The 21,879-nt window shown below is 45.3% G+C and overlaps 1 protein-coding gene across 1 annotated transcript in view; it reads right to left on the bottom strand.

The window, feature by feature from the left end:
* Positions 1–1,773: 1,773 nt before the first annotated feature.
* Positions 1,774–21,879, bottom strand: part of GAN (gigaxonin) — a 44,734-nt gene continuing 24,628 nt past the window's right edge. The window contains exons 7-11 of the mRNA XM_044270434.1: positions 20,246–20,395; positions 17,896–18,032; positions 17,683–17,811; positions 13,072–13,181; positions 1,774–2,990 (exon numbers count right to left, since the gene is read on the bottom strand). Of these exons, the coding sequence (XP_044126369.1) occupies positions 2,812–2,990; positions 13,072–13,181; positions 17,683–17,811; positions 17,896–18,032; positions 20,246–20,395 (705 nt within the window). The 3' untranslated portion in view covers positions 1,774–2,811. The remainder of the gene's footprint in view (positions 2,991–13,071; positions 13,182–17,682; positions 17,812–17,895; positions 18,033–20,245; positions 20,396–21,879) is intronic.

Here is a 21,879-nt window from a genome sequence, read left to right as displayed (position 1 = left end):
TGGACAAAGAACAGGGGTCCTGGGAGTCACAGTCACTGAATGCTGGGGGCATGAGCTTGACCGCGGCTGTATTGTGTGGTGTAGAGAAATGGGGGGATACAGGTTGTACGCAGAGGGAAAATAATGTTCTTTTGTTTTTATTTTAAAAGATATATATTCAGTTTTTATCCTTAAAGTGCTACTGCTGTTCCCATCTACATGGCTTACAATATTTTAGGATATTTTACAGAAAATGCATATTCATAAAAAATAAAAATATTTTCTGTATTAAATCCTAAAATAAATGGCATTTTCTGAGGATACGTTAGTGAGCGGCTTTAGAATACTTTTAATTTTCCTGCTAGAGGAGGAATAACGTTACTGGATATGGAGCCCCCTGGTGTCCAGTAGCTCAGACCCACAAATGGACTCATTCCACCACTTGCGTACAAGTGGATTCAGGCAGTGAACCCAATAGATAGATGTTCAAGGAGGGAATCAAAAGAACTCAGCAGGGGGCGCAATAACAAACATTTAACAGCCATGTAAGGGGTGAATTCTACACGTAACGAGCAGATTTTGCTGTGGATTTTACACTACACTTAAAAGGGTCGACTCGTCTGTCTCCTAGCGATATGTCACCAACGGCAGATAGGTATAGGTGCCAGAGGTGGGGTCTCCAGAAAGGGACCCCCAAAGTGAGCGGAGAACAGCTGTGCATGCACGGCCACCATGAATTTATTTCTATGGGACCGCCAAAGACAGCAGAGCACGATTGCTCAGCTATTTTTGGAATTTCCATTGAAATTAATGGAGAGCATACGAGGAGCGCTCTCATTCACTTTCGGGGGGCCTGTTTTAGAGAAAGCCGAGGGTCCCACCTCTGAGACCCGCACCTTATCTGACTTTAATTGTATCCTACGTATACGCCATCACATTCAGAGATAAAAAAGCCCCTTTAAAAGGTAAAAAAAAAAAAAAAAAGGCTTGCGGCTTAGTGTCACTTAAATCATAAAACATTAATCGCTGGTTGACGCATATGTCAGTGGTCTTGTGGAGGGAAGCATACTTATCTGCTCCCCGCTGGTGGGTTCCTGTCTCCCTCTACTGCAATTTAGTCCTGTTTGTCAACATTCAGTTTGACATGTGTCATGTATGCGGCTGCTGCGGTGATACGTCTCCTATGTATCACGTCAATAGTCCATGTCATGTCAAAGTGACCAGAGCGTGGCGGAGGATCGAAGGAACCGTAACCCGACAGCAGGTTCCCGAACACAGGTCCAACGCTGCGTTGGGCGGGGATAATCCCTTTAAATTTGTCATAGTGTGTCAATGCGCTTCTGTGATCAGAGTGTGTGCCACCAACAGTGGAGTAATTATAACACTCCCCCCCCCCCCCCCCCCCAATATTAACACATTAGGACACATTTTAACTAGCAGTTAATTAGATCCCATATCTGTTATTTCAGCCATATTAATATACTCCCAAAGTAAATGTAATATGAAAAGTCATAGCTATGGACCGGAATGTGAATTTTCTGATTAAAACAAACAAACAATCAATAGATAACCCCTTTAATTATTAGAAAAATTATGGTTATCGGACATTACTTTGTCTAGAGACCTATATCTATACCCTTCTATGAATGTAGAAACAGGAACAATTGAGATCACCCCGCTGGCATTGCCAGGAGGAGGAGAAGCAGGGAACCTAACGAGCATGTCGTCCACCACTGTATACAAGACAAGGTGCACCAGAATAACTGCCACAGGACAAACAGCAGGGGGCGCTACCAGACAGGAAAATATAAAATACATTTAAAAAAAACAACTTACATTTTATTGCCTATACATTGCAATAATACTTTTTTTTTTAAATGCCCTATATATTGCACAGTAATACTTTTCGTGGGATAACCCCTTTAATAACCATTTGCTTCGCTGCAGCCATCCCGAAGAGTATCGTTCTGCTCGCAGGAATACAAGATGCCTTAAACTTTGTGATTTATCAGTAAAATAAAATAAAAACCGTTGCAAAGAATAAGTCAAAGTTTAACAAAAACAATCATAAAAATAAATGAGGTAAAATCCCATAAAAATAAAACATTAAAATTAATAAATTCTAAACCCTTAGCACCCCTTCCCCATGTTCAAGGAGAACGCCAAGAAAAGCCACTTTAAAATACTGTTTCTGTGTCAAGCTGAAACAGCAGGCCTCCTCCGACAAGATATCGTGCCCCCATGACAACACTTCCTGCCCATCAGCTCAGTGTTATCACAGGGACACTAACTCATCTAGAACATGTAAGAAAAGACCTGAGGGTCGAAGCCCCTGTAACCACACTGGGTCACTGAGGAGAAGATAGTAAAATAATAATTACATTTTAGAGTTCTCCTTTAAGCATAGGTTTAAGACAAAATATGACGCTCTCCTTTAAGGCAAGCAAGGTACCACTGCCAAAGCACATAAGATTGTCTCTTCTCTTAGTGTCAATATCTTTCCTCCCCGGTATTTTGCATATTAAAGCTTGTTAGTTTAGTTAGTACATTGCCTCATGCTTTTAAACTAATCACCAAACCCCGGAAAGCATAAAGCAATGTGATACATAGGTATTAATATAGACATAATTCATAAGGATCCCAACACCCCAGCCTTTATACGTTCTGCATTGAGTATCACTCTTACTCCAGGTCTACATACCAGCTGTATGTGAAGGCTGCGTCACAGCAGGTGCCATATTTTTTATATTTTTTGCACCGACTATCGTTTGCCATTTTACCCCCATAGTGAAGCAACTGGGCCGTTGTCGTGCAGTCTTTAGCAGCGGATCATCAAGTTGTAACTCTGATGCGAAAGAGTCCTTGCTGCAGTTGGAGTCGGAAAAGTCGGCAGTTGGCAATGCGCAGCGCTGCGCATCCTGTGCGTCGGAGATCGGATGGGAATAAAGGCTTGGTGTGATGCCAGGTGCCGGTGCTCCTCTTAAACTCTCTTACATAGTCGTAACTTGTACCTGACAACATAAATTGTGGTTAGATGGTGGACACGGGGGGCAGCCAAACTATTATCAATAAAATGAACATTTAAGGGTCTAGAGATGAGCAAATCCAATATGGAAAATCAAATTCATTCAAAAATCAGCCTCCTGGAGCACCGAGGTCCTAGGCCCACTTCTCAGGAGACTCCCCCTTGAACGACAGGGCCGGACATCTCACCTGTCCCTGTCAATCTCACACCTGCGCCGTCGCTCTGAATATGGGCGCAAGTGCAGAGGATCTGTTGCAGCTACCTGATCAGCGCAGATACAGACTGCGCATGCGCCACTGACTTTGGGTACACCTGGAAGTAGAGGTGGCACTCCTCTGTCCAAAGAGACCTCTATGATTAAATTAACCCCTTGAAGGGGGTTGTCCATTAGGGAAAACATTTTTTCAATAAGTGTGAACTCACAGTAAGTAAAAAAAAAAAAAAAAGTGTTAATGCTCCTCTGCCACTCCGATTCCAATCCTTACCAGATCCCTGATTATCTCTACTTCCTGGTCCCATGTCGATACACAGGAAATGCCTGCTCAGCCAATCACTGGCTGAGGCGGGTCACCAATCTGACCAGTGATTGGCTGAGCATGCATTTCCTGTGTGCAGACAAGTGACCAGGAAGGCCAATGGTCACCTTTTAGACATCAGAATGGAAGCAGTAGTGGGATCAATGAGGTATTAATTCTTTTATTTTATTAACCCATTCCTAGTCCTTTGCAAAATAAAACAGGGTGGATTAAAAAAAAAAAAAAAAAAAAAAAAAAAAAAAACCGATGATTTTTTTTAAAGAGAGTCTTACACCTAAAATGACCATTATACACCACAAACATCATGATATCCATTACATTCCCCATATTATAATCTTACCTTTCATATTGCTGTCCGTCGCCTATTCTTTCTTAAAAACGCTTTTATTCCATATGCTAATTAGGTTCTGAAGGTGCCCAGGGGCGGCGTTTATGCGGCCGGTGCCCAGGCTCCACGGCACTGTTCAAATCAAACCCCTCCCCTTTCACCCCTCTGGCCCGCCCTCGGTTCTTCAGATACCATCCTCCAGTCAATGACAAATCCGGCGCCTGCGCACTCCATTACCCACTAGGGCAGAGGCAGCAGAGCGCCGGCCCGTACATCCCGATATTTTGGCAGTTTACTTCCGCCGGCTAGATCGGGATGTACGGGCCGGCGCATGCAGATTAAACGCTCTGCTGCCTCTGCCCTAGTGGGTAATGGAGTGCGCAGGCGCAGGATTTGTCATTGACTGGAGGATGGTATCTGAAGAACCGAGGGCGGGCCAGAGGGGTGAAAGGGGGAGGGGTTTGATTTGAACAGCGCCGTGGAGCCTGGGCACCGGCCGCATAAAACGCCGCCCCTGGGCACCTTCAGAACCTAATTAGCATATGGAATAAAAGCGTTTTTAAGAGAGAATAGGCGACGGACAGCAATATGAAAGGCAAGATTATAATACGGGGAATGTAATGGATATCATGATGTTTGTGGTGTATAATGGTCATTTTAGGTGAAAGACTTCCTTTAAAGAAAAAAATAAAATAAAAATCTGCTTTTTTTTTATTTAAATAGGATTTTTTTTAATATAAAATGCTTTTTGAGGAAAATATATTACCATCCAAAGGTTATTCCATCATAAAATAAAAGATTTGTTTTTTAATTGTGTAGAATAAGGCTGTATATGTTTAATTTTTTGGGCAAATAAATTACATTAATCCATTCACAATGTCATGCTCTTCCAGAGGTTTTTGTAAGATTATTGGGCAGTTTCTCTGCCTACAAGATATTATCACAGATGCTTGGTTTACTTTTGCAGTTCTCAAAACTGAATTTGACTCACAGGCCTCTTCTTCACAGCAAAAATGTTATAACATGAACAGAGTTGAGAGAAAGACCTTAATCCTAACTTCTACAAACCTATGAATACAGAATCAACCCAATCAAAACTATGAAAAGTTGTTATTCTAAAAATCTTCATTTACTTGCATATTATAAGTTATACCAGCAAGAATTTGTCTTTATGTAGAAAACTATGATTTAAATCAAGCCTTACTGACTAGTGATTTAAATCAGTTTGATTTAAATCAAATCCACCCTGAAGAAAAATCCCCTGTTTCTGCCTTAAAGATCAGCAAAATGTATATTTTTTTTGCCTCCTGGATTTCAGCAGCCATCATTTTTTTAATATTCTTAGTTTTTTGACTGACGTGGCAGTAGGCATGAGAAAGAGTTTCCTATTTCTGCTAAACAGCTGGGATTGGCGGTTCATCTGACCCCGGCCAATGGACAGCAGAAAATCTGCTCCAGACTTGCATGAGACACCCATGCAGGGCTTAATCTAGACAAATGAGTACCGTCAGGCAGGAGTTAATAGTGATCTTGCCTATAGCATTACCATTCAACCAGGTGTAGGTGGCTTTCGTATTGTTATATTAGCTTGAGGGGCTGGAAATGTACTATTACGTAATGAACATTCACCCGACAATCCAAAAATCAGTAATAAATCATTTTTTTTTTTTTGCAATGAACATATACATACAGTACAGACCAAAAGTTTGGACACACCTTCTCATTCAAAGAGTTCTCTTTATTTTCATGACTATGAAAATTGTAGATTCACACTGAAGGCATCAAAACTATGAATTAACACATGTGGAATTATATACATAACAAAAAAGTGTGAAACAACTGAAAATATGTCATATTTTAGGTTCTTCAAAGTAGCCACCTTTTGCTTTGATTACTACTTTGCACACTCTTGGCATTCTCTTGATGAGCTTCAAGAGGTAGTCACCTGAAATGGTCTTCACTTCACAGGTGTGCCCCGTCAGGTTTAATAAGTGGGATTTCAGGTGGATACACAGCTGATAGTCCTACTGAATAGACTGTTAGAATTTGTATTATGGCAAGAAAAAAGCAGCTAAGTAAAGAAAAACGAGTGGCCATCATTACTTTAAGAAATGAAGGTCAGTCAGTCCGCAAAATTGGGAAAACTTTGAAAGTGTCCCCAAGTGCAGTTACAAAAACCATCAAGCGCTACAAAGAAACTGGCTCACATGCAGACCGCCCTAGGAAAGGAAGACCAAGAGTCACCTCTGCTGCGGAGGATAAGTTCATCCGAGTCACCAGCCTCAGAAATCGCAGGTTAACAGCAGCTCAGATTAGAGACCAGGTCAATGCCACGCAGAGTTCTAGCAGCAGACACATCTCTAGAACAACTGTTAAGAGGAGACTGTGTGAATCAGGCCTTCATGGTAGAATATCTGCTAGGAAACCACTGCTAAGGACAGGCAACAAGCAGAAGAGACTTGTTTGGGCTAAAGAACACAAGAAATGGACATTAGACCAGTGGAAATCTGTGCATTGGTCTGATGAGTCCAAATTTTAGATCTTTGGTTCCAACCACCGTGTCTTTGTGCGACGCAGAAAAGGTGAACGGATGGACTCTACATGCCTGGTTCCCACCGTGAAGCATGGAGGAGGAGGTGTGATGGTGTGGGGGTGCTTTGCTGGTGACACTGTTGGGGATTTATTCAAAATTGAAGGCATACTGAACCAGCATGGCTACCACAGCATCTTGCAGCGGCATGCTATTCCATCCGGTTTGCGTTTAGTTGGACCATCATTTATTTTTCAACAGGACAATGACCCCAAACACACCTCCAGGCTGTGTAAGGGCTATTTGACCATGAAGGAGAGTGATGGGGTGCTGCGCCAGATGACCTGGCCTCCACAGTCGCCGGACCTGAACCCAATCGAGATGGTTTGGGGTGAGCCGGACCGCAAAGAGTGAAGGCAAAAAGGGCCAACAAGTGCTAAGCATCTCTGGGAACTCCTTCAAGACTGTTGGAAGACCATTTCAGGTGACTACCTCTTGAAGCTCATCAAGAGAATGCCAAGAGTGTGCAAAGCAGTAATCAAAAGCAAAAGGTGGCTACTTTGAAGAACCTAGAATATGACATATTTTCAGTTATTTCATACTTTTTTAAAAAGTATATAATTCCACATGTGTTAATTCATAGTTTTGATGCCTTCAGTGTGAATCTACAATTTTCATTGTCATGAAAATAAAGAAAACTTTGAATGAGAAGGTGTGTCCAAACTTTTGATATATATATATATATATATATACACACACACACACACAGATGTACCCCTGGTGTTAAACCTATATTCAGTGGAGCCATATGTAGTTTGATGCAATTACTGTGCATCATATGCATAGGCTGGAAGAAAAACAATGGTATCTTGGGGAAACCGAGATGCAGGCGTTTTTGTAAGTGTCCCCCGCCGTGCACTTCCAGGTGGGCATTTGTGATTTAATGGGATGTTTGCCGCACTTTTCCATTTTAGCATAAGACCTACAAGTCAGTCATAATGTTTGGAAAGCAGTCTTCAGGGGAGACTAACAGAGCAGAAGACGTCGCTTGCTCAGTTACAGTTTTACGATCTGGATACTAAAGAGACTGAGCGGCTTTTTAAACAGTAATGTTTCAGTCTGGTTTGTGAATATTAAAGGGCATAAAATGCTATAAAGATCTACGAAGAAGAAACTCAAGTACAATGCTGGAGGAATGGAGGAAAGCAAAAGTCTGTACAAAACTGGGAAGAGATAGATTTGTGCTGTAATGGAAAATATATACCGTATATATTTTTGGGGTAAATTTAACCCTTTACTCCTGCAATATAAGGTCGCACTGCTATGGACTTCAACAGTGTCCTGGCGTATAGGGACTTAGATTAAACCCGTCTTTTAAGGGTGATCACAAATTCTCTATGCATGTAGTAAGTATGAGATAATGTGCCAATAAATGGACAACAATATAATAATAGCAAAGACAGGTGCACTCTGCGGTCTTACTAAACCCTCAAACTGATGTTAAAATTGAGAGATTAGCCAACATATTCTACTGTGGAGGACATGTCTGAGCCCGAGCAATAAATGGACAACACCAGAAACCAGAGCGTTAGTTTCCAAGAGAGATATTGCCTTCAATAGGGTATTCGATCAGTTGGGTGCCAGATTATATTTTTGGTCAGAAAATTAAAAATCAACATATGTAAACATTTGCGCTAGACTGTGGACTGAGCGGAGGCAGGGCTCGCGCTAGACTGTGGACTGAGCGGAGGCAGGGCTCGCGCTAGACTGTGGACTGAGCGGAGGCAGGGCTCGCGCTAGACTGTGGACTGAGCGGAGGCAGGGCTCGCGCTATGTGGAGGCAGGGCTCGCGCTATGTGGAGGCAGGGCTCGCGCTATGTGGAGGCAGGGCTCGCGCTAGACTGTGGACTGAGCGGAGACAGTGCTTACGCTATACTGTGGACTGAGCGGAGACAGTGCTTACGCTATACTGTGGACTGAGCGGAGACAGTGCTTACGCTATACTGTGGACTGAGCGTAGGCAGGGCTCACGCTATACTGTGGACTGAGCGTAGGCAGGGCTCACGCTAGACTGTGGACAGAGCGTACACAGTGCTTATACTAGACTGCGGACCGAGCAAAGGCAGTGCTTAGACAAGATTGAAGACTGAGCAGAGGCAGTGCTTAGACTAGACTACAGACTAAGCGGAGGCAGGGATTACACTAGACTGTGGACTAAGCGGAGGCAGCGCTTAAACTAGACTACAGACTGAACAGAGGCAGGGCTTACACTAGACTGTGGATTGCCTTTAGAGTTTACAGAGAACCATGTTCTCTAGATTAGGGATACCTGCAGCCACCACTAGAGGGAGCTTATGGTGTAGTGTCATACATCGAACTCAATAAAAACACAATGTGCTCTCTCCAGTGGCAGCCGGAATGTTATGTTATAAATCTATGTCTTAAAAAAAAAAAGACAAAAAAAAACAAAAAACTGGAGTGCAACTCCCCTGGCATCTATATGGGAAGACTAATAGATCATGAGATACTGGTAACGTTGAAGTGGCGAGGGTCTGTCCAAAGCAAGACCTCCCCTGTTCATATTTAAAGGGGCTGCCGCAGACAAAACTAGTAAAATCTCCTAATTGGGCATTATGTCTTAATAGAGGGGGACTCCCCCATGGATTTCTCATCTCTCAGATGTTGGATAACATTTGTCTCAAACATAAAATGTCCAGTCTTAGATTATATCAGCTTTCATGGGAAGAGCAATCCAGAATGATATATGTTAAGTATGGTCTTTATCTTAATTAAAGGGAACCTGTCATCAACTTTATGCTGACCTCACTAAAGGCAGCATAAAATAGCGACAGACATGCTGATTTCAGCGGTGTGTCACTCATGAGCTAAAAGTAAGGCTACTTTCACATTAGCGTTCGGGGCTCCGCTTGTGAGTTCCGTTTAAAGGCTCTCACAAGCGGCCCCGAACGCATCCGTACTGCCCTAATGCATTCTGAGTGGATGCGGATCCGCTCAGAATGCATCAGTCTGGCAGCGTTTGGCCTCCGCTCAGCAGGCGGACACCCGAGCCAAACGGATCCGTCCAGCCTTACAATGGGGGTCAATGGGGACGGATCCGTTTGAATTTGACACAATATGGCTAAATTTTCAAACGGATCCGTCCCCCATTGACTTTCAATGTAAATTCTGGACGGATCCGTCTGAAGCTACTTTCACACTTAGAATTTTTTCTACAATATAATGCAGACGGATCTGTTCTGAATGGATCCCATCGTCTGCATTATATGAGCGGATCCGTCTCGGCAGACCCCAGACGGATCCGCTCTGAACGCAAGTGTGAAAGTAGCCTAAGTGGTTGATGAGAACCAGCATCATGATCATTGCAGACTGGGCCTGGAAAAGAGTCAACTCTACCTGAGAAGAGTCCTGGTTATTATAATCTCCTGCTCTCTCCACTACAGTTGTTGCGATACCAAATTTTTGATTCGGTTTCGATACCATTAAAAAGTATTGCAATACTCGATACCATTCGATACCACGCAAAAAAAAAAAAAAGCCACGTGCATTCCGCATTTAAAAAAATGGCGAATCGCGCTGTTTTTATTAATTTTTTTCTGTTCCGGCGTTCACCGCATAGACTTTTTTTTGTATTTTAATAGTTTGGACTTTTCTGACGTGGCGATATGTAATATGTTTATTTATTGTTTATACATTTTATATGTGAAATTAGGAAAGGGGGTGATTCATACTTAAAGAGGACCTTTCACCAGAAAAAAACTTCTAAACTAACTATACAGACATGTAGAGCGGCGCCCAGGGACCCCCCTGCACTTACTATTATACCTGGGCGCCGCTCCGTTCTCCCGTTATTGCCTCCGGTATCTTCATAATTAGGCTCTATAATAGTAAGTGCAGGGGGGTCCCTGGGCGCCGCTCTACATGTTCGTACAGTTAGTTTAGAAGTTTTTTTCACACTGTCCCTACTGCTCTGTGCACACAGCGTCAGGGATGTTACCATGGCAGCCAGGGCTTCAGTAGCATCCCGGCTGCCATGGTAACCGATCGGAGCCCCAGGCTTACACTGCTGGGGCTCCGATCAGAAGCTGCCACTGCACCACCAATGAGGAGGGGAGAGGGGACCCTGTGGCCACTGCCACCAATGATTTTAATACTGGGGGGTTGAGAGGGGTGGACGAGGGCACACCGCGCCACCAATGATAATTACCCCTTAATACAGGAGGCGGGTACTGGCAGCAGATCAGCGGCAGTTAACCCCTCAGGTGCCGCAATGCGATTCTGCTGCCGTCACTTGCATCCTGTATTATTATGTGTTCAAGACGTGGGTCCAGATTTAAGTTTTAGGCTACACAGAGCGGCGCCCAGCGATGTCCCAGCACTTATTATTCCTGGGCTCCGCTCCGTTCGCCCTCAGTGCCCCATTACTGTCTCCTCCTGCTCCATATGCTACTTACTATCGGAGCAATGGGGAGGAGACATCAGCTTCTCTAGTGGGCGTTCCTTCTCCCTGGCTGTAGCACCGTCCAATCGCAGCGCAGGGAGAAGGAACACCCACTAGAGAAGCTGATGTCTCCTCCCCATTGCTCCGATAGTAATTAGCATATGGAGCAGGAGGAGACAGTAATGGGGCACTGTGGGCGAACGGAGCAGCGCCCAGGAATAATAGTAAGTGCTGGGACATCGCTGGGCGCCGCTCTGTGTAGGAAAAGTCCCATTATTGGTGGCGCAGTGCGCCCGCCCCTCTCTCCTCATCGGTGGCAGCAGCAGCACAGGGGGAGGGAGACACTGCTTCCTTCTCCTCTGTGCTGCTGAGGGAACATGAGCGTGTTCAGAGATACTAGACTGCGCAGCCCAGTAGCAGCGCGCTCATGTTCAGAGATACTAGACTGCGCAGCCCAGTAGCAGCGCGCTCATATTCAGAGATACTAGACTGCGCAGCCCAGTATCAAAAAAATGAAAATCCCGGTATCGTATCGATACCGGGACAAAAGTATCGATTAGGTATCGAAATTTCGATACCTGCAACAACCCTACTCCCCACCCATCTGCTGATGATTAAGTTCTCTCCTAGCCTAGAAAGAAAGGGAGAAAACTAGGTAGAAGACTGTCAGTCAGCAAGGATAGCAGGAATTCCTAAATAACCAGGACTCTTCTCAGGAGGCCGTGACTCTTTCCCAGGCCCAGTCTGCAACGATTGTGATGCTGGTTCTCGGCAACCACTTACTTTTAACTTATAAATGACAGGCCGCTGAAATCAACTCACCTGTCTCTACTTTATTCTGCCGTTAGAATAGGTAGCATAAAGTTGATGACAGGTTCCCTTTAAGATGAACCAAAACCTACCATCTTCCAAGAAACCTTCAAACCTCCTGAAGGAGTTTCTAGCTCTGACCAAATGGAAACAAGACGTCTGATCGACAAATTTTCTCGGAACATATTGCGCTTTTCACACTTGCTCCCCATGTAGAATAAGAACTTCCCAGAAATAATTTTTGCTTCCCTGCACCCCGTATAGACACAAAATAAAAATAATATTTAAAGGGAACCTGTCACCTCCCAAAACCATCCCAAGCCGCCAGCAGTACCTGCGTGTAGCCAGCAGCGTGTTTCTGATGATGCCTTTCTTTCTAAAAGGCAGATGCAGCAAAAGTACTGAAAACGTTGTTTTATCCCCTGCCCGGCGCGCTTCTCCACACATGCATGAAGTCACGGATGCAGCGGCTTCAAGTCACGGTAACTGTGCCCTCTTCCCTGTGACTGACCGCGCTTATGCAGAGAGTTCGGCTGCCTTTGCCGAACAGCCGGCTCCCTCCCCCCCTTTTCATATGCAGCCAGCGGTCACCCCCACAAAAACGGCTGTTATCTTGGGGGGGATAACTGTTCTGTCTCCACATAGGAAGCACGTCGTACTGCACAGTACATACTTAACCCCATAATGACCAGGCCTGAAAAGGCCTTAATGAGCAGCAAAATGTTTCTGTATCTGCGTTTCACAGCCAAACTTTATTTTTTCACCCACGTGTTTTGTTCAGGTGTATAATTTTTTTTTTTGCTGCGGAAATATGGAAATAATTTATGAAAATGATTTTGTCTTTGTTCTTTTCTTCATTCTTTACACAGTTCATGTTTCATGCTAAATAGGCTAATCGAATTCTTCAGGTTACTATGGTCCTGTGGATACCTTCAGTAACAGGAGTAATTTTTTATTTTTATTTAATGTGTGCACCATAAAATGTATTTTATGCAGAACAATGGTGATTTTTTTTTTTGGGTGGTGTGACTGCTTCCCTGTCTGCATCTACGTCAGTGCAGGCAGTGAACGTGTGCATACACAGGAGCAAGAGATTGTACTACCTGCATCTGCGCATGTGCAGAAGTGGACACAGACGGTAACGTGGCCATCGTGACTGCTATGGGCCACCCCTGTCCATTATTTACACACCCTAGTCACAGGAAGCCTTTAAGTAACCAGTGGGGATAATAAAAAAAGGGGTTTAAAGTATTCGATCAAACAACACATGGCATTTTAGAAAGAGGCCATCTCCTTTAAATGAAAAGAGAGGGGACGTTTCTTAAAAAAATTATATTAAAAATAAATTCCATAAGTGGAATAAAATACTACAAGAAAAGCAACTGTATTTTAACAATGTGTTACCTGTGTCGAGATCACCAATGACATAGATGCTAGCACCAATGGGCACAGCCCCGTATACAAAAGAGGAGCTGGTAGGGATGCACAAGTTCTGATCATTTAGGTAGATCCACCTGCAAGGCACGAAATATACATGAGTCTTAGGAAAGTGAACACAGAATATATACAACCTAAAAAGAAACCAGACTTAGGCCCGTTATCACACATGATATTTCACATAGGGAGGCCCTAAATGATAATAAAGTATTGCTGTGTGACACCCACCATGGCAGTCATCACAGCAGGGTGAGGGCATCTTCTATCTGTGTTGGAGGCCCCATTTGGGACCAATGTCGCAGATTCCGCCAAAAAGAGCGGACAAAGTAGTCCTGTGTGAGGCACATATTTTGCAGCAAAAAAAGCGAACATCCGAATGGAAACCAAACAAGGAGGTCTGTTTGTTTCAGTTACGCGCCAACATCCATTATTTTCATTGTTCTGGAGCAGAACAGCAGAAATGACGAGTGCAGATGTGAACATGGCTTTAGTCCCCAAGCTTTCCTGGTGCATTTTTTTTTTGCTTGTGTGATAACAATGCGGATCCTCTGTGTTCTGCCCAGCAGAGTTTGAGAATCGTTACAGATCAAGTCTTCCTCAGTTTTGGTACTTCTGTAGTGATTAGTGTGGTTATAGCACCATCTAGCGGTGTTAAGTTGTATTACAATTTGTTTTTCCTGCTACAAAGACTGCTGCATTGTGGGTGGTGCAAAGCATCGTTGGAAAGAGAAGTCACCAGGGCACATCAGCAGAGCTGTCCTTCTGCATATCTCCTTCTCAAACTCCACCATCCTCGTAAAAGCATATCTGGTGAGAGATCTACCTTTGTTCCAGGGATATTATGTGATGCAGAGCTGTTCAGCTGGTTGTAACTGTTACTCAGGGAGTTGTTACTACTGTTAGCTAGCCATGCAATCCTAGGTATAGGCAGCCATTTTACCACGTACTTTCACTGATGACTGTTAATGTTATAGTACATGCAATTATATGCTTAATATTTATACATGCCATTTGTATTATTGTAGTTTTAGCAAACAATCACACTTGTACAATCTCTCACTCATGCGCAGAGAGTACAACCTGTTGACCAATAAACAAGTTACACTACAAAGTCCTCTTATTTCGAAGACAGGAATGGTTTATGCTGAATGTCAGACTGCACACTGTGTGGAAGTGTATGAAGACACTGGGGAGGGAGACCCTGCTCAGATCCTCCCAACCTAATAGGTAAGAGGATGAGACCAGTGCTTTCTTCAAGGGAGCCATAGAAGTTGGATGCCCTGTCTGTACAGATTCAGTGCTAGACTTCCATTACCAGTGAATGAAGGTAGGGTCCCGGATAGGGCCACCACAGAGGAGAAGTGTCTAAACGTCACCTCTTACTCACTACGTGGGTCGATTACAAGGCAGACATCACTGATACCTCATCAGTACCATCACCATCTTTTTCACATGGGTGGAGGATGTTGAGCTATGAGATTATTCAGGAGCCATATGAAAGGGAGCAGCAACAATGTTGGGGGAAGAATCCTTAAAGGGGTTGTCGGGGCTACAGATAATTATCACTTATCCTTAGGATAGGTCATCAATATCATATCATTAGGGGTCTGACAATTGGCATCCCTGCCGATCAGCTGTTTGAAGGGGCTGCAGTGCTCGTGAATGGGATGAACAAATGTAACGGCACCGCTGCTACAAGGGAGACTATGTGCAGGGAAATCATGAAGAGGACGCAGCGCTCATGCAAGCACAGCCACTAAAAACAACTGATCGGTAGGGGTGCCAGAGTCAGACCCCCGCCAATCTGATACTGATACATTTTGAAGGCCTAACCTGATAAGTTTGTTCCTCAAAACTCTTAAGCCCTGCACTGTAGCTTAATTGAGAAAAGTTCTCCGGAACCATAACATTGATGCTGCATCCTCATTATAGTTCATCAATGTTTGATCAATGGGGTTTCAACACTCAGGAACCCCACAGATCAGCACAATGAAGGGTCTGCAGCACCCACTACAGATGCTGCTTTCCCTTCACTGTACATAGGGACAGCAGCTTGGAAGAAACACTTAAATTCAGTTCAAGCAATAACGTGAAATCTGTATGTTAACACTTGTTTGCATTTGGCAAGCGTGAAATCATTTGGTGTGGCTGTGGTAAAGCATAATACACCAATAATAGTCTGTGAACCAAAGGTGTTGTACCAGTAACCGTCCTGAACACTAGATGGCGACAGAACCCACAGAACAAATAATACACGTTAAGCCCATGTCCACATGACATTTGTACGTTCAGCGCGTGGGAACGCTCCTGACGTCCAAGCTAAACAAGTCCATAAAAGGTTACACATTAGGCTACTTTCACACTTGTGTTGTTAATTCCTTGATTCAGGAGGATCTCAAACTGATCCGTTTTGATTTTGCACATCAGGATGCATCCGATCCGTTAGGATGCAGTTGCGTAAAATCAGGGGATATTTGTCACTAAATACATTGAAAGTCTCCTAAAAATTTGAGACCTTACAATATCCAAAGGAAGCAGGGGGTCTGGCAGTGCCCAATCCATGGTTATATTACCTGGCGGCACAATGTCAGCACTTTAGGGGATGGATACATAGTGACATGACGGACATGACAGGTCAAATATTGAAACATGCATTGGGGGGTAAGGCTTTATTGTGGATATTGGAGGGATCAGGAACACCCTTTGTAGATAATCGCTCACATTTGGTGTGCCTGAGGAGGAAGGTTTGGGAGAAGGTCAATCAGTTGAGGGGTGCAGTTGGAGTCACGGAACTTACACCTTTATGGAACAATCGCAATGTACCTGAATTTTTACATCTCAGAGGATTTACCAAACAATGGCAGCGTAGGGGAGTGACCAAATTTGGAGATATAATGGAGAAAGGGGAACTCAAAACATTTATTAAATTACAGGAGGAGTACAGTATACCAAAGAACAGCTTTTACCAGTTTTTACAAATAAGGCACGCATTTAACGAGATGTGTAAAAATGACAAATACCAAGGTACATAAAGACGCGCCTTTACGTTTAATAGTGGAGAAAGGGGATAAAAAAGGGATAATTTCAACGATATATCAAATGTTACTAGATAAATATCTGGAAGCGTTTCCCTGTCCAGAATGAAGGGCTGGGAGAAAGATATAGGGGAAATATCCCAGGAGCAGTGGGAAGCTATATTGGAAGCCATACCAACAGTATCATTGAGCGAAGGTGGGAAGTTGTCTCAACTTTTCATTGTCCACAGAGTCTACAAAACTCCGGTCTTTTTACACCGCATTGGCATCAGAGCGGATGCAAAGTGTCCACGATGGCAAGCAGAATCGGCGGATTTAGTGCATATGTTGTGGCAATGTTCACAATTAGATGGCTTCTGGTTGGATGTGTTGGCAATGATTCAAAATATCTTTTCACTGCAGATACCTCGGGAACCAAAAGTATGTGTCTTGGGTTATGTGTCAGATATTGGGAAAGATAGGATTGTAGCTAGCAGACTATTATATGTGGCAAGGAAGTTGATCGCCCTACATTGGATTCAGTCATGCCCTCCAGTTATTGAAGAATTTAGTAGGAAAGTAAACACGATGTTAGTTTATGAGAAAATGGTGTTTAAGAAGAAAGGATGCCCGCAAAAATATGAAAAATTGTGGGGTCGCTGGAGGTTTAGCACCGAATAAAAATCTGAAAAGTCCATAAAGTGCTGAAGTGGGAGTTGGGGGGGGGGTGAGAAGGGTATGTTGCGGTAGTATTATAAATTTATATAGATACCTGTTGTATCATACTCATCAGTGGAATTGACTTTGTATATCAAACTATGGGATACAATATGCTTGTATTTGTAATGTTTTATTGACGTACACTTTTACAATAAAAATGATCCGTCCGATTAAAAAAAGAAAGTCTCCTTAAAAAAAACACTGATCTGTCACCATTGACTTACATTGTTTTCAGAGCAGTTTGCAGTGGTTTTCTGTCCAGTCACAAAACGGAATGCTGCCAGAACGGAAGACGTCCTGATGCATCCCGTATACAGATCTCTTTCCATTCAGAATGCATGAGGACTAATTGGAAAAGTTTTTTTGCAGTATTGAGATCCTTTGCCGCATCTCAATACTGGAAACCAACTTTGCAAATGTGAAAGTAGCCTTAGCCTGACAGAAGACAAATGAGTGTCCTCTCAGCCCCTGTCTGCCCAGTATACATCAGCATAAAGAAAAAATATAGGGGGAAAAAAAAACATAAGTTGGATCTATGGGTGATGAATATGCACCAATCCAGCTGGCTGAAGAAGCCGTGGGCTCTTCCGCTTGGATTCTGACCGCATGTGTTCCCGAGTCCTCCAGCTGTGTAATGTAAATTCTGATTAACAGGAAGGAAGACTTGGGAACACATCCCGTCAGGAGCTGCTTAGAAGAGCCCACAGCCGATCCGAGAGCAGCGGAGACAGCGGAAACTATCTTTCCTGCACTGTGTCTGAAGACCCTGGGATGTTCAGAAAAGCCCAGAGAACCCCTTTAATCTGTAATACTATACAGTCTTGGTACAGTCACATGATCATACCGTTTGAAGTCATCATGGTAGAACTCAGATTTGCAGGCCACCATCTCACTGTTCTGTTCATTTTCACGACTTCTAACGCCACCAAAGACGTAAAGCTCCATGCCAACCCCACACGCAACGGCGCCAAACCTGCAGAGAGAGACTTATGTGAGCTGGAACACCTTCGGCACAGACCTGAGGTCTTACACGAGAGCCTTTTGAGGCTGACCTCACCTTCTCTCTTTCAACGGGCAGATGGCGGTCCACTGCTGAGTTTTGGAGTCGTAACACTCAACAGACTCAAACAGTTTCCCGTACGACCCTCCTCCCATGGCATAGATTTTCTTCTTCATTGTGGCGTAGCAGCCGATCTGTAATCAATCCACAAAGCCCAGGCAAGTCAACAAGAGTCGTGGCTACAAACACAATACAGGCTTATTTCAGACACAATACTAGGGACGTCAGAGTACGGCAGGAACTTCCAAGAGAACCAGTCATTCTACAGTGTTCCTGGTACTACAACTCCCTACATGTCCCAACCAGTTAGGGCTGACGTGTTTTATCAGTCTCCATCCCCTTCATGCAAGTCTCCTGTTCTGATTAAAGGGGTTTTCTGGGACCCCAGCCGATCAGCTGCTTCAGAAGGCATGAGCGCTCGTAGTAGCGCCGTGACCTGCTCGAAGCTTTCCCTAAATTATGTGACGTCAAGTTCATCAGTCACGCGGCCTAGGCCCAGCTCAGGGAATGGGCTGTAATACCAAGCACAGCAGCTATACCGTGTACAACGATGTGCTTGGCGAGCTGCGAGAAGGCTGTGGCGCTACTGCGAGTGTTGGCGCCTTCTCAGAAAGGGTTACGGACCCCCACTGATCAGATACTGATTAACTATCCTGAGGATAGGTCATCAGTAAAAAATCATCAGTAAAAAAAAAAAATCTTAGAAAACTCCCATAAAGGAACTTTCCCATCAGTAACGATGATAGCATAACGATTAGATGCCCCATCGATGTTTGCTCAGTGGGAATCTAACTGCTGGGTTACAACGGGGCTGAAATTTGGGGGACTGGGCTGTACCAAGGCATTGGTGGGCTCGATCAGATTGATGGTATATCTAATTGATGATGGTGGGAAAAGCCTTCTTATGATATGTTTTAGTAAATACCTGTATTCCCCATAAAAAAAACTGAAGACTCTTCTCATAAGGCCCCATGCACACGGCCGTTGTTCACGGCCGTGTGCGGGCCGTGGAACCGCGGCCTGGATCCCTCCTGAGAGCAGGAGCGCACGGAGTCACTGGTTGCTATGACGCCGTGCGCTCCCTGCTGCCGGCACAGTACAGTAATACACTGGTATAGATCTATACCAGTGTATTACTGTATTGCGGCGGCAGCAGGGAGCGCACGGCGTCATAGCAACCAGTGACGCCGTGCGCTCCTGCTCTCAGGAGGGATCCAGGCCGCGGTTCCACGGCCCGCACACGGCCGTGAACAACGGCCGTGTGCATGGGGCCTAACTGTGTTATGCTGCTCCTCTGTTAATCCTCCTAGACATTTATCAACACATTGACAACTGGACTCTACCATTCCCCTTGTGTAGGGGTGTGCCCCAACACAGCTGGACATTCTCAGCACTGATTGGATAATTTCATGCTGTGCACATCTCCAACTGGTAATACTCAATGTTCTATACAATGCTAGGAGGAATTACAGAGGAATGGCACAACACAGAGCTAAAAAAAATAATAAAAAAAATTGTTACAAAATGGGAAATGCAAGTATTTACAGACATGTCAGGAAAGGTGATGGGTTCTCTTTAAATTGCTATATGGATGCACCCAACATGCTTAACGGGGTTATCCCATATTAGACAATCGGGGCATATCGCTAGGATATGCCCCCATTGTCTAATAGATAGGGGTCCCACCTCTGGGACCCGCACTTTCAAGGAGAACGGAGCCGGGGAGAGTTGTGGCTGGAGGACCCGCACCTATTAGACAATGGCGGCATATCCTAGCGATATGCCCCCATTGTCTAAGATGGGATAACCTGTTGGGAATTTTACTGGTGGCAACCAATTCACAGGCTTTTTTTTTTAAAGCAGCATGGCATCAAGGACAGACCAAATAAAAACTCCCCCGCACAGGAAAAATTTGCTGCAGGGCTGACAACCTGTTACCCTCTTTATGCCCAATCATGGCGGGAGGTTAACTGCTTCAATAACACCAAAAAGTTTGCATTTTGGGGACTGTTTTTCCTGGCTCCTGTGCTGCGGCCTCCTAATTGGAAGAGTGATGTGCTGGCTCATCAATGGCCTGAGCAGCAGCGACGTGTGCAGCAAATGCACATGACCACCGAGCCTGGTCCGAGCTAAACACACAGCAAATGTCATGAGATGACCACTGAGCCAAATACTGGCTGCAGCTGTGACCCACCTCAGTACAGGTATCAGGAAGGAGAGACCAGTGGTGACCCAGTAAGCACCAGGACAGAAGCCGTGGGGGCGACCATCATTTCTTTTGTTTTTACAAAAATTTTGCCCTGCTGGACAACCCCTATAAAATGTCACATAATAACTGGGCACATACCTTTCGGACCATGGTCATGTTTTGTTGCTTGCTCCAGGATTTTGTGCAGATGTCATAGGATTCCATAGAAATCAACTCATGATCCTCGTCCTCTCCTCCCAGAACATAGATGACACCATCAATTTCCACCACTCCAAAACTGTGCCTTGCCTGGGAATACATACAGCGCTCTACATTAATAAAGTGAAGACAAAGTCAAACTTCCCACCATACTTAAAGGGGTTGTCTCACTTCGGCAAGTGGCATTTATCATGTAGAGAGAGTTAATACAAGGCACTCCCTAATGTATTGTGATTGTCCATATTGCCTCCTTTGCTGGCTGGATTCATTTTTCCATCACATTATACACGGCTCGTATCCATGATTACGACTAGGGCTGCAGCTAACGATTATTTTAGCAATCGAGTATTCTACCATTTTTACAATTAATCGAGTAATCTAATAAGAAAAAAAATGAATTAATAGCCTGTTTTCCTTTACAAAAACTCATCAGAAACCCCCCCCGCCATCAGTCCCCAACACCTTTCGTTCCCCACTGTGCATCAGTTCCCCCAGTACCTTCAGCTCTCCCTATCGCCTCTCCCCCACCCCAGTGCCATCGGCTCTCCCCCACCCCAGTGCTATCAGCCCAGAACCATGAGCTCTTCCCCACCCCAGTGCCATCGTCCCTGCTCCCCCCCCCCCCTTGTGCCATCGTCCCTGCTCCCCCCCCCCCTTGTGCCATCGTCTCTGCTCCCCCCCCTTGTGCCATCGTCTCTGCTCCCCCCCCTTGTGCCATCGTCTCTGCTCCCCCCCCTTGTGCCATCGTCTCTGCTCCCCCCCCTTGTGCCATCGTCTCTGCTCCCCCCCCCTTGTGCCATCGTCTCTGCTCCCCCCCCCTTGTGCCATCGTCTCTGCTCCCCCCCCCTTGTGCCATCGTCTCTGCTCCCCCCCCCTTGTGCCATCGTCTCTGCTCCCCCCCCCTTGTGCCATCGTCTCTGCTCCCCCCCCTTGTGCCATCGTCTCTGCTCCCCCCCCCCTTGTGCCATCGTCTCTGCTCCCCCCCCCTTGTGCCATCGTCTCTGCTCCCCCCCCCCTTGTGCCATCGTCTCTGCTCCCCCCCCTTGTGCCATCGTCTCTGCTCCCCCCCCTTGTGCCATCGTCTCTGCTCCCCCCCTTGTGCCATCGTCTCTGCTCCCCCCCCTTGTGCCATCGTCTCTGCTCCCCCCCCCTTGTGCCATCGTCTCTGCTCCCCCCCCTTGTGCCATCGTCTCTGCTCCCCCCCCCTGTGCCATCGTCTCTGCTCCCCCCCTTGTGCCATCGTCTCTGCTCCCCCCCCTTGTGCCATCGTCTCTGCTCCCCCCCCCCTTGTGCCATCGTCTCTGCTCCCACCCTTGTGCCATCGTCTCTGCTCCCACCCTTGTGCCATCGTCTCTGCTCCCACCCTTGTGCCATCGTCTCTGCTCCCACCCTTGTGCCATCGTCTCTGCTCCCACCCTTGTGCCATCGTCTCTGCTCCCACCCTTGTGCCATCGTCTCTGCTCCCACCCTTGTGCCATCGTCTCTGCTCCCACCCTTGTGCCATCGTCTCTGCTCCCACCCTTGTGCCATCGTCTCTGCTCCCACCCTTGTGCCTTCGTCTGTGCTCCCACCCT

This window comes from Bufo gargarizans, chromosome 10 (genome assembly GCF_014858855.1).
Source record: "Bufo gargarizans isolate SCDJY-AF-19 chromosome 10, ASM1485885v1, whole genome shotgun sequence".
In the NCBI taxonomy this organism is placed as follows: Eukaryota; Metazoa; Chordata; class Amphibia; order Anura; family Bufonidae; genus Bufo; species Bufo gargarizans.
The sequence above is the reverse complement of the archived record's forward strand: the minus strand, read 5'-3'. Positions and strand labels throughout refer to the sequence as shown.